Source organism: Equus przewalskii, chromosome 10 (genome assembly GCF_037783145.1).
Source record: "Equus przewalskii isolate Varuska chromosome 10, EquPr2, whole genome shotgun sequence".
Lineage (NCBI taxonomy): Eukaryota > Metazoa > Chordata > Mammalia > Perissodactyla > Equidae > Equus > Equus przewalskii.
This window is the reverse complement of record NC_091840.1, coordinates 45,265,909-45,278,132: the sequence shown is the minus strand read 5'-3', so window position 1 is coordinate 45,278,132 and position 12,224 is coordinate 45,265,909. Positions and strand designations below refer to the sequence as shown.

Sequence of the window (12,224 nt, the reverse complement as noted above, 5' to 3'; positions counted from 1 at the left end):
TGAAGTCTTCCTCTCACTCTGATCTCCAGTCACCTGATTCTACTCCCTGGAGACAGTTGATGTTAATCTCTTTCCTATGTATCCTTTCAGAGATATTTTTAATGCTTTAAAAAGCAACTACAAACACAAATACAACAGGAAAACTGTAAATATTTTAGAAAAAAGTATAGATCTCTTTGTGATCTCTGAGTAGGAAAGATTTTTTTAGACAAGACCCCCAAAAGATATATAAGTTATAAAAGATTGATAAATTTGGCCCTAAAATTAAAAACTTGTTTTCATGAAAAGATACTATAAAGCGAGATGAAAAAATAAGCCTCACACTGGGCAAAAATATGTGTAACACAGATAACTGACGAAAAAGATTACTAACTGTAGTATAGAAAGAACTACAAATCATTAAGAAAAAGAAAAACAATTCAGAAAAATGGGCCCAGGTAATTCACAGAAGAAGGATCCTAAGTGGCCAATAAACTGATGAAAAGATGTTTTATCCTCACCAGTAATCAGGGGGATGCAGATTAAAACCAGAATTTGATGAGTGTATTTCACATTCATCGGATGGGCAAAATGTAAAACGTCTGACAATCCCAAGTGTTGGTGAGGATGTAGGCAACCAGGATCTTTTATGCCCTGCTGGTGAGAATGCAAATTGATACAGCTACTTTGAAGAACCATCTGACAACAAATGGCGAAGTTGTGCATAACCGTATGTGGCAGCCCTGGCAGTTAAAGATGGGTCAACCCAACCCACAACTCAGCAATTCTACTCCTAAGCATGTGAGCTGAAAAGACTCCACGTATGTGCACAAGGAAGTATGGACAAGAATGTTATAGCTGGGGCCGGCCCCGTGGCCGAGTGGTTAAGTTCTCCTGCTCCACTTCGGCAGCCCAGGGTTTCCCCACTTCGGATCCTGAGCTCAGACCTGAGCTCATCAGGCCATGCTAAGACAGTGTCCCACATTAGCAGAACTAGAAGAACCCACAACTAAAAATATACAACTATGTACTGGGGGGCTTTGGGGGGAAGAAGGAAAAAAAATTGGCAACAGATGTTAGTTCAGGGCCAATCTTTAAGAAAAAAAAAAAGGATGTTATACGAGTACCGTTTGTAGTGGCAAAAAAAGATGGAAACTCCCTGCATATCCATCAACAGGAGACTTGATAAAGAGTGGAAAAGTCTAAAGCTGTGAGAAATAATTCAGGGAAGCCATGTATATCAGCACAGATTTATCTCACAATATGGAGCAATACGAGTTGCAGGAGAATGCAAACAGGATGATACATTCATGCAAGGCTTAAAAACACAATACTGTGTACCACTTACAGATAAAAACTCTCATGGTGAAAGTAAAAGAAATGCATGCAAATAATAAATACCAAATTCAGGATGATGGGTATGGGGGCAGGGAAAGGACTGGGAAGGGCATGTGGGGCTGTTGCTGTGTTGAGAATATTTTTTAAGCTGGGCAGTGGCAGGCAATTCATTATACTTTTTTGTGTGTCCTAATTATTTCATAATAACTTATAAAGAAAGCAGATTTCTCTTTCCTCCAATTACCGAGAAAGGAATGTGTCCCGTCCTGCCAAAGGAGAGGGCCTCCAAGGCTGCTCCTCCAGGACTCTGCTCCTGCAGGCAGCTCCTCTCCTGCATAATCAGTGTGTCCCTCTCTGAAGGATCATTCCACAGCCTTCAGACATCCCCTATCACTCCCCTCATTAAAGACACTTCCTTTATGCCACATGCCCTACAGCTGCGCCCATTTCCCCGTTCTTCCTCACAGCCACGTGGGAAAGAGCTCTGTACTCATGTCTGCGCTGTCTTAGCTCCATCCCCTCCTCAACCCCAAACTTGCTTCTGTGCCCACCTCTCCTTTGAAACTGCCGTCGCCAAGTTCACGGGTGACCTCCATGCTGACCACCAAATGGACATCTCTGCCCTTGGCGGCAGGTAGCAGAGCAGACTCATTCTCCTTCTTGAAACCCTGACTTTCCACATCCTCTCGTTTTAATCCCACCTCACACGCTGCATCTTTTTCATCTCTTTTCTGGCTTGATCCTGGAACTTGTTTTCTTCTCCATCTCCATCTCCTCTTAAGTGATTTCTGCCAGTTCCATGACTTTAAGTGCATGTGTATGCTCCCAAATGTATACTTCCACCCCTGAGCAAGATATCCAGTTGCCTATTTGACATATGCACATGGATGCCCAATAGGTAAGATACACATATAATTTATCATCCAAACACTTTGCAGAGCAAAGGCAGGTGCTATTAATTAAGCTGGAACCACAGACATAACTCGAACTCTCCAGGCAGATTGAGGCCTATGGTCACTCTGTATTAGTGTGGCACTTCAGTCATAAGATGTTTGAAGTGGAAATCTCCAGTCAGTCCTAAAATCTGTCTCTCTCATTCCCATCTCAGTAAAACCCATTTGCTCAAAACAAAAATCCAGAAATTTGAATGATGAACCCACTGTCCTTGAGCCTTTCCCTCGTCCCCCATACAGTCTATCTAATTCTAAAATGTCTCCATGAAAAACGTATCTGAATTCTGAGCACTTCCCTTCATTTTGGCATCCAGCACCCTGGGCCAAGCCACCTACATCTCTTGCCTGCTAACAAGTCTCCCTGCTCCTGCGTCTGTCCCTCTGTCTTCTGTTCTCCACACAGCAACCAAGTGAGCCTTCTAGAGCTCACATCAGAGTGTGGCACCCCTCAATTACAAGCCTTCCACCGTGAATGAGTTATTGCCATCCGCAACAACACAGATGAATCTCACAAACATGAAGTTGAATGAAAGAAGCCAGACACGAGAGAGCACGGACTGTGTGACTCCTGCATCTAAAGTTCAAAACCAGGAAAAACTAGCCTGTTAGAAATCAGGAGAGTGAGTGCTGTGTCTTGATCTGGGTGCTGGTTGCATAGGGGTACTTAGTTCAGGAAAAAATTCATTAAGCTTAGGTAGAGTTACAGCTTCTGTACTTTGCATACTATATTTCAACACAAAATTTCAACTTGTTTATTGTCTAGACCACTCCACAACTAGATTTAAGTTCTGGAGGGTAGGGATGCTGTCTGCGTGTTCAGTGCTGCATCCCCAGAGCTTGGTGCTCTGCTGAGCACATGGGAGGTGCTTGATAAGGATTTGCGGGGCGGGCGGAGGATACAGTTCAGGCGGCCAGCCCAGTGGCAGGGAGGACCAGGGAGGCCCCGGCAGTGACTAGATCCAAACCATGACAGGAGCAGAAATGGAGAGGAGCTGAGAAAGCCTTTGGAGGCAAAATTAAGCTGGTGGGCTTGCTGATTTAACTTTCCAATGACCTCTTACCTCTTCTAAGATAAAAACCACAGTCTTTACACTGGCCCTAATGCCCTCTGTGACTGTCCCCAGTTCCTCTCTGACTCCTTCCTTCTCCTCCCCACTGCGCCCTCCACTCCAGCCTCACGGGTCTCCTGCTCATCCTGAACTCAGCCTGAACCTTCTGAGCACGCTCCCACCTCAGGAACTCTGCACTTGCTATTCCTCTGCCCAGGATGCTTTTCCTCGAAATTTCCGTGATGCCTGCCCTCACCTCCTTCAAGTCTCTCCTCCAGTGGTACCTTCTAGGGAGGCCATCCCTCACAGCACTCCCCGTCCCCCTTCCCTGCTTTATTTCTCACCATAGCTCTTATCACTCTCTGACATACTGTATATTTCACTTTACTGATTACCTCTCTCCCCACACTGTAGTTCCTATGAAGCAAGATGCCACCCCAGGCCCTTGCTCTCAGCCACTGCACTTCAGGGCTGCAGGTAGCTGCTGCCACATGGACACCCTGCACTCACAGACAAGGGCCCACCCACATGGACACCCATGCTTCCTCCAGCCCTGTGCCAAGGTGCCCCCAACCACCTCCCTCAAATCCTCAGGCACTCACAGCCTCCAGCTGGAGCTGAGTGCTCCCAGCAGGCTGCCCCCCGGCTGGCGGGCGCCAGCTCCTGGCAGAGGGGCCGGCATGTAATTAGAAACTCCCCAAGCTCCCTAATTGCCAGTTCTTCTCCCAAACCAACAGGCTGGTGCTATTCTGAGCCACCCTTATTGCTGACTGCCTGAGCCCTGTAGAGAGGAACAGGCTGAGAGCAGAGCCAGGCTGGCGTGGAGGGGGCCCTGGAAAGGCCTGCCGAGGTCAGAGGGGACTGCACAGTGGAGAAGGGCTGGTGAGTGGCCAGAGACCCAACATGGCACAGAGAGGGCCGCTGCTTCTTCGGGGCCCAGCGTGGTACTCAATGCAGTCTGCTCTCCTCCCCACCTCTCTCCACCCATGCCCCCACCCATGCCCAGAACAGTGACATCAAAGCAGCCAGGCCCATTCATTCTTTATTCAGGTGGCATAAAAATCACTACAAAAACTTTACAAAAGAGCCTTAGGAAGCTAATGGCTCCCTTCCCCCACCCCACCTCAGCCCCTGAGACAAGGGCAGAGGAGGAAGAGGAAAGAGGAAGGAAGGGGAGTCCTGGCAGTGTTCGTACCTCCAAGGACCAGTGGGAGACTGAGGTGACAGGGCATCAGGGTGGGCTGGAGGCCGGTGGGCCTTGGGCAGGTCATGGCAGAGGCAGTTACATAGGATGCCCAGCCCCCATCCACCAAGCAGGACAAGGCTGACCCACAGTGTCCAACCCAGGACACTGCTCTGCCCCCAGGGCCACCCTCAGGACCTGTCTCTCCTCTCCCCAGCCGGGGCATCCCATCCCTCCTGTCCCTCCCTCTCTGGTAAACAAATGTGGAGGTGCCCCAGCCAACTTAGGGAATAACCTACCTACCTTCCTGACAAAGGGGATCCACAGCTGCCCCTCCACCCAAGCCCCAAACAAGGACACCCTTAGAACCCCTTTGGAAGAAATGACGTGGGATCAAGGCCCACGATGCCCTGGTGCCTGCCCTCCTCCCGGCCCCACCCTACCCCAAACTCCCCAAGAGGGGATGGGAGAGAACGGCTCCTCTCCTCTCCCAGACTGCCCCCACAGGCCCCCGCTCCTAATCTCATGGAGCTGTTTGGATAGAGTCACATGAGTTGAGAGGCTGGTCCTGGCAGGGACTCAGGATGCTGGTGGCCACGGCCCCTCATTTGGGGCTGTCAATTTGGGGGTAATCCTCCTCCGAGGGGGGCTCAAGTTTCAAGTCAGGGCCGAAGGGCTTGTCTCCGCGGGGGAAGGCTTTCAGGCTCTGGAAGAAGTCCTTTTCGTCAGGGGAATCCTGCTGCTCCTTGCGCTCCTGCTGTGCACCAGGGTTGGGGTTCCTCACGCTGCCCACAAAGAGGGGCAGGCTCGTGGTGTCCTCAAGGACGAAGAAGAGGAAGGGGCGGTTCACGATGAAGGAGGAGAGGGACATGCGGGACATGGCCACGCTGGTTGCCGCGGCCGCCTCCACGCCAGCCTCATTGAGCTCCAGAGTGGACTGATGCTGCACACCGGACACCACCAGTCTCTGGTCAGAGATCCCACGCAGGTCCGGGTCCTGGAACAGCTCCTGCAGGCCTGCCCAGGGCAGGAGATGGCTGGTCAGAGCTGCCTTCTGCCCCACAGGTTGCCTGGACCTGCCTGGGAAGGTGTCTGGCATCCTGGCCAAGGAATACCTTGAACCCACATATCCCTGGTTAACTCCTATTTAACCTTCAAGTATCAGCTTAAAGGTCACTTCTCCAGGAAGCCTTCTCTGATCGCCTGCCCCCAAGTCCAGACAGGTACCTTTTTAATGTTCCCCCAGGTAAACTGGAGAGCAGCCCTCTGTCTTATCACTAAGCTGACTTGTAAGTACCTGATGCCTTATCTGCTCACCCCATTCCACTGAGCTCTTTGTACACGGTGGGCTCCCACTGCCCAGTGCAGTGCTCCTTCCAGGAGAGCCAGCAAGGCTCACATGCCACCCCAGGCTCTCCACCCAGGATTCTTTACAATGCTCAGTCTTCGGCAGAGCAGGTCCTCAAGCTCTGGGCCATTCCAGCCCATGCCAGGACAGAGGGTCCAGGTGCTCTTTTCAAACCCTCTCACTTCCCTAAGCCCTGGAAAAGGCCAGGACACAAGGCTAGCTCTGACTCAGACTCGCTGCCAGCTGGGGGCTTCCTCCTCACCCGCCCTGCCCAGGAAGGCCCCGGGGACTATCCCATGCCCAGCCTCCTTACCCAGCTGTCCGAGAGTGCCCACCAGGTCCAGCTGGCATTTCAGATGCAGCTTCGGCAGCTGGACCTTGGTGGGCCTCTCCCGCAGCAAGGGCTGGTGCAGGATGTCCCAGCTCAGGTTGGCCAGCACCTCAGACACGTTCCACTTAAAGTGGGTGGGCACAATGACCACGAAGCTCATGTTGTTCTTAAAGGGGAAATGAGCCACCTACAGACAAGTGAAGAAGACCGCATGAGGACCAGAAAGCACCCAGACGTAGGAGGGGTCTGCACCAGCATGCACTTCTGGGACAGATGGACCTGGCTTCCTGTCCATCCTCCTCAGGTGCGGGCTCAGCCTCCCTCAGCCTCCACTTCCTCATCTGTGAAGCGGAGTAACACTACCTGCCCACACTGCAGGTTGACGTGTGCCTGAAAGAGACGCTTTTAAAGCTTCTAGCAGACTGTCTCACGTGGGCGGCACCCAACAAATGGTGTTTTTCTCTCTCCTGATTGGCTGCCAGGTAGCCTTGTGAGCTGGGTGAGGAATCCCCTGTGTTCGCCTCTCAGTTTCTCCACGTGTATGATGGACTGGATTGTTGGGTTTCAAGTTGGCCCAGGTTCTGCGGAGGAGCCACTGCAAAGGGCGGTCCTCTCCAAGCCCCTCTCACCTTCAACATTGACTTTGCCCAGCCATGTATATATACTGTGATTGGGGGTAAGATTTCATGTGAACGAGCTTTCTGCAGCTAAAGAAGTGTGGAAACCACTGGGCTCCATGGTCTCTTGCAGCTGTGACTCCTGGGGCTTCAGGCAGAGCGCCCAGGCGCAAGAGCCCTGCAGGCGGGAGGAGAAGGGCAGTGTCTGGCCTCCTGGGCCTGCCTGCAGTGTCTGAGGGAGAGGAAGGCCAAGAAGGACAAGGAATGGAGACAAGAAGGTGAAGGAAGAGCAGGCAGGACACAGCCCGGAGGGAAGGAGCAGCAGGAAGAAAACTGGGGGAGAGCTGAACCAGATCATCCTCCTCTCAGGGTGAACTGGAGAGAGGCCGGGATGCTGTTCCAAGGGCTTGCCTCGCCCACAGCCCCTCCCAGGGGGGCCAGAGAAGTGGCTCTGGTCTGTGTCATGCTGACCTTGAGAAACGAACCAAGACTCATCTCAGCCACAGCTGACTGGCCCAGGGATCAGTGCCCAAGCCAAGGGGACCACATTTAGGCTAGAAGCAAGGGAGCCACACCTGAGATCAGCTCGGCATATCACTGTATCCAGTCAGAATGTCCCATCTGGATGCTGACAAATCCATCCCCATCAGATCCACCCTTCTAAGGAGCGTGAGAGCTCAGGTCACACCTCCCAGGCTCAGGGGTGCTTAGGCCCTGGGTGGCTCCACGGCTGCTGGAGTGCTCCCTCTGCTGCCCCACAACCCATGCGCCCTTGTAATAACCCCCCTAACCAAAGATCACCTGGGTCTCAACTCAGTGCCCCCTCCTCAAAGAATGCTCCCTGACCACCCTATCTAAAACATCTTCCCCAGGCACTAATAGACTAATAAATCACCTTTTTTTCCCTTCATAGCACTCACCACCATCTGAAATCATCCTGCTGATACGTGTTTGCTCATGTGCTGGTGCTGTGCATCCTCCCTCCTGAGAGCAGGGATCTGGTCTCCCTGTGCTCCACTAAATCTCTGGTGCCTAGGATCTTATCTGGTCCACAGCAAATGCCCAATGTAGTTTCGTTGAATGAGTGAACCTTGGAGAGCCCAGAGCCTCAGTCCCCCTGGATGGGGGCATAGTGAGGCCTTTCAGAGCCACTTGCCCCAGGGACACAACTGCAAGGAAGGTGGGGCGCAGCTCCCCACCCCTGTGCCTGCACTACAGCCTGCCTACTCCCCTCCCTCCCTCCCAGCACCAGGCCCGGCCTGGCAATCAAGGGTGACCTGTATCTCAGGCTGCTCCAGCAAGAACCAGCGTAGCGGGTACGTGTGGGCTTGCATCATGTCCACCGGCACAGTGAACTGCTCGTCCAGGTGGAAACTGTCTCTCTGGGTGAGGCTCGGGTCAAACTTGCTCCTCCAGAAACCTGCATCCAGCAAAGGGCAGGGGCCACATAGACTGGGACCAGGATGGGTTCTCTACCACCGGCCTCTTCCCCATCCCACCCAGAACCCACTCAAGGGATGAAAGGTGGAGGTCAGGACCCCAGGGGGTGCTGTGCCAGTTGATACCCAGTTGATCTGAGGTCCCTTCCCTGTAGCGTTTTTGATATCTGGGCTTGCATTCTCCCATGCCCTGCTACGCTACCAGGAACCTCCCCCTAGGTCTTTTCAGACTGGTTTCTCCTAGGGTCTTCTCTCCACAACAGCCCCATCCAGTTCCTGGGGCCCCTCTCTGACACACCATTGCCTGTCTCCTACTCTCCTGCAACCCACAATCCAGAGGGCTCCCTGCCTCCTAGCCCAGCCCTGAGGAGGAAGGGGGACCCTCAGAACAAAGCCTGCACAACCCAGCTCAGCCTACAGGCCAGGAGTAGGGGCTGCCGGGCCAGGGGACGGGGACTTGCAAAGAGGAGGAGCGCACCCTGGAAGTGGATGGCATTGAGGAGAAGCAACACTGTGTCAACTGGCAGCTCGGAGAGGAAATTCTCAATCTTCCCCTCGGTGGCCTCCTTCACCCATTGGTTGATGTTTGCCAGGTCATCCTCCTTCCTTCCCATCAGGCTCATGGGCTTTGCGCCAAAGAGCTGCTCCGATTGTTCCAGGAAGTCTTCTTTGATGGGAAGTCCTACACAGAATGGGTCACAAGCTGTTCCCAGGGCTGGCACGCCACACCCACCAATGATCTGACTGGCTCCCTGAGGCCAAACCCTTTTCTCTCACCCCTATTCACCACAGGGCACTACCTAGGGAGCTCCCTGCCACCAGCACCTACCTTTCTTCAGGTACATTCTGGCAGCCAATCGGAATGCCCCAGAGCCCAGGTCCTGGCAGAGGCGGCTCAGCAGGTGGGGGAGGCAGGGCCCTGAGTCTGCATGTAGCACCTGCAGCAACCTCTGCAGTGTTTGGTTCTGAGCACCTGGAGGGGAGACCACATTGGCTGTGGCCAGGCTGGGGTTCTTTCCCACTCCCACTGCCCACTCTAGTCCCTCTTGAATACCCACGGTGAGCATGCCCAGAGGACCACATGCTCTCCTCCCATGTCCACTGAACTGGTCTGAGTGACAGGACTCCCAAGTCCCACTTTCATCTCTGTTCTGACAGTCCGGGCGACCTCACCTCATGGAAAGTGTCTTCCCTCTCTGGACCTTAGTTTCACATAATGGAGGCACTGTAGCTATCGAACTCTTGCATAAAGATCACCAGAAGCATATCCCTCGGCCCAATCCCTGGGAACTGATTCACAGAGTCTGGAGGTGGGCCCAGGAATCTGCATTTTTACCAAACATCCAAGTGCCCCTGATGGAGGAACCACCCACTAGTAAACTCTGGGGGGTTTGGAAGTGAGTTCCTACTGGCCTCCCAGCTCTGCTGATCTGGACAGGTGCTGTCACAGTACCTAGTGTCAGGTGGGACAGTGCCAGGGCCACACTGAGAGGAGACAGGATGAGGTTGGGGCTGCTGGACCTTTGGGCGACGAGGGAGAAGAGGTCTGTGCTGAAGGCCATCATGGCCTGGGCCAGCCTGTGGGTCTGCTCCGGGGTTGGGGCCTTCTTGCAGTCTTCTGGGGCCTTCTTTAGGGCAGCCTGGCCACCAGGCTCCTGCAGAGACAGATCAGGGGTCAGTGGGGCCAAGGGGTCAGCTCTAGGTTCTGTGGTGAAGATCTCCTTCATAGCCCCTGTCACTGGGGGCAGGCAGCAGGGCCTGGTTCCAGTCCTGAGAGGAGAGGGAGAGTCATATGGGCAATGACATTCTGGGGACTGAATCCCTTCCTCAGCCTCACGGCCACGCCCCTCAGTTCCCTCGCCCCTGCTGATTGGCACTCCGCCCTCAGGCCCCGCCCACTCTTCCCCAGCCCCACCTGGTTGTACCTGGTTGCCCAACTTGAGGAGGAGAAGTGGGGAGACCTTCTCCTGCGACAGCCCGCTGATTACCTGAAGAAAGGAGGAAGCTGATGGAGAGTGACCCTTCTCACAGGTGCCCCACCCTGCACAAGCCGCATGTGAGGCCCCTCGGGGCCTTCCTTCCAGGCACACGCCCCTCACTCCCCAGTACCTGCTGGCCGAAGTGCTCCATGGCGCTCGCAGAAGAGAACTGTTAAGAGAGGGATGAGGAGAGGAGGGGGATGCCCTCAGAGCTCCATCCTCCCTCGGATCAGCGCCCCTCCTCTGCCCCCTTCAGACCCCTGGCCTCTCCCCACCCCACCCAGACCGCAGCCCAGGCTCACCGCAGAGCAGGGGCCTTGCAGGCAGGACAAGCTGAGCACCAGGAGTCCCGGCAGCAGCGCCATGTTCCTGTTGTGGACGGGAAGCCTCTGTTCCCACCTCGCCCCCACACCCGCGTGGCATCCCACCCACGCATTCATAGGCAGGCGAAGTCCTGAGCGATTACTGCTGCGGGGCAAACACCAGCTACAGCACACCCCCAAAACTCCTAGCAGTGGTTCTCATCTCCGAGGGCAGATGTCCCCCTGACTTGTTTTTTAACTCCCTTTGTTTTCCTGGTTTTTCACACTTCATGCACTGAGAATATTTGGGTTCCTAGGGGGAAAATATTATCAAAACAAAAAAAGTCCTTATTCTTCAAGGCCTGGCGTTGTGAGTCAGACCTGGGTTTGAATCCAGGCTCTGCCTCTTGCCAGAGGACCTTGACATCTCCCTTAACCCTCTGGGCTTTGCCGTTTCTTGTAAAATGGTGGCAAAAGTCCCTGCCTCTTCTCACGTGTATTGTAAAGACCAAAATAAGACAGTCTTCGTGAGCCCTGAGCACAATGACTGGCACTCAGTAACGGCTGTTGTCAACCTGGCCCAGGGCTCCTCTTCTGGGAAGCCTGCCCCAAAGCCTCCTCTGTACCAGGGCTCCCTCCCCAGAGCGCCTATCCAGCCTGCTGTCCATCTGGTCTACCTTTTCTGGCTGGTCTGGTCTTGCCCACAAGGGTAGACAGGCCTATGAGGCCCTGAGGTCTCAGCAGGGGTGGTGGGGTGGGCTGGAAAGCCGCTTTGTTGACCCAGCAGCACAGCCCAATGAATGACTCTGGCCAAAGCCACCTTTGGACTTACGGGAAACACAGTTCTTGCCCCCCAATCAGCCGCAGGCCAGCTCCGGGAAGCCAGGCTGGCAAGTGGAGGTGGGCAGGTTTCAGTCTGGCCTTGGAGCAGGTCTCACAGCCCCTGACCCGGCTCCCGCCTTAGGGCCAGTCCTTCTGGAGGATCCTTCTATCACCCCTGGCCCCACCCCCATCACACACAAGGGCCCTTGGTCAGGACCCAGATCTCCAACCTGGGCTTTTGAATCTTCTTGGCAAGAAAAGGCCTCCAATTTTTCAAGTTCTAGAGAGACTCCCCCCAGAGCCCCCACTTTGGCTCCTCATCACCTCAGGAAGCTGGGAAACAACGGGCCTCCTGAATAAGTTCAGCCCAGATCCCCTCAGCCGGGTGGGCAGCTCCTACCTCCTCTCCTGCTCAAGGGGCAGACTGACCGCCCCTCCCCTCGTACCTCTGCAGGCTCCTCGCCGCTGCACACGATGTCCCTCTGGCCCCACTTGGGTGCTCCCCTCGCTCTGCCCGTGCTCCGGCCAGCCCAGCGGAGCCCTCCCCTCCCACCTGGACCTTTGCTCTCAGCCAACCCCTGTTCAGATTGCTTTCTCTTCTGGTAAATATTGACCTGCATATCCGGTTAAACATTGATATTGGGGCCAGAAGCCCCTTTCCCAGCAGGGCATCTAATCCAGAGAGAGCCACCAGGAGCCCCTGTAGATTTGGGTCCCACCTGAGCCTAGAGAAAGGAGGTTCAGGAGAGAGTTGAGGAAGCTGTCCTCATCTTCCAGTGACCCCACGAGATGAGGGTTATCCCTGCTTTAGTCAGGCTCAGAGAGGCTATGTGACCTGCCCAAGGATACAGAGCTGGGCTCAGGGTTACATCCAGGGTCCCACT

The 12,224-nt window shown here is 54.2% G+C and overlaps 1 protein-coding gene across 4 annotated transcripts; it reads right to left on the bottom strand.

Moving 5' to 3' along the window:
* Positions 1-4,348: 4,348 nt before the first annotated feature.
* Positions 4,349-11,951, bottom strand: SERPINF2 (serpin family F member 2). Of its 4 annotated transcripts, none has more exons than XM_008537715.2 (10): positions 11,741-11,951; positions 10,519-10,585; positions 10,347-10,385; positions 10,163-10,225; positions 9,691-9,892; positions 9,067-9,210; positions 8,716-8,919; positions 8,076-8,218; positions 6,164-6,368; positions 4,349-5,519 (listed from the first exon to the last, which is right to left on the bottom strand). In XM_008537715.2, the coding sequence occupies exons 2-10, from the start codon at positions 10,579-10,581 to the stop codon at positions 5,107-5,109; spliced, it is 1,476 nt and encodes a 491-aa protein (XP_008535937.2). In that variant the 5' UTR covers positions 10,582-10,585; positions 11,741-11,951; the 3' UTR covers positions 4,349-5,106. The 4 variants fall into 4 exon arrangements, with proteins under 4 accessions (XP_008535937.2, XP_008535936.2, XP_070419001.1 ...); XM_008537714.2 differs by having other exon boundaries at positions 11,787-11,946; XM_070562900.1 differs by having other exon boundaries at positions 11,351-11,799.
* Between the last annotated feature and the right edge of the window lie 273 nt (positions 11,952-12,224).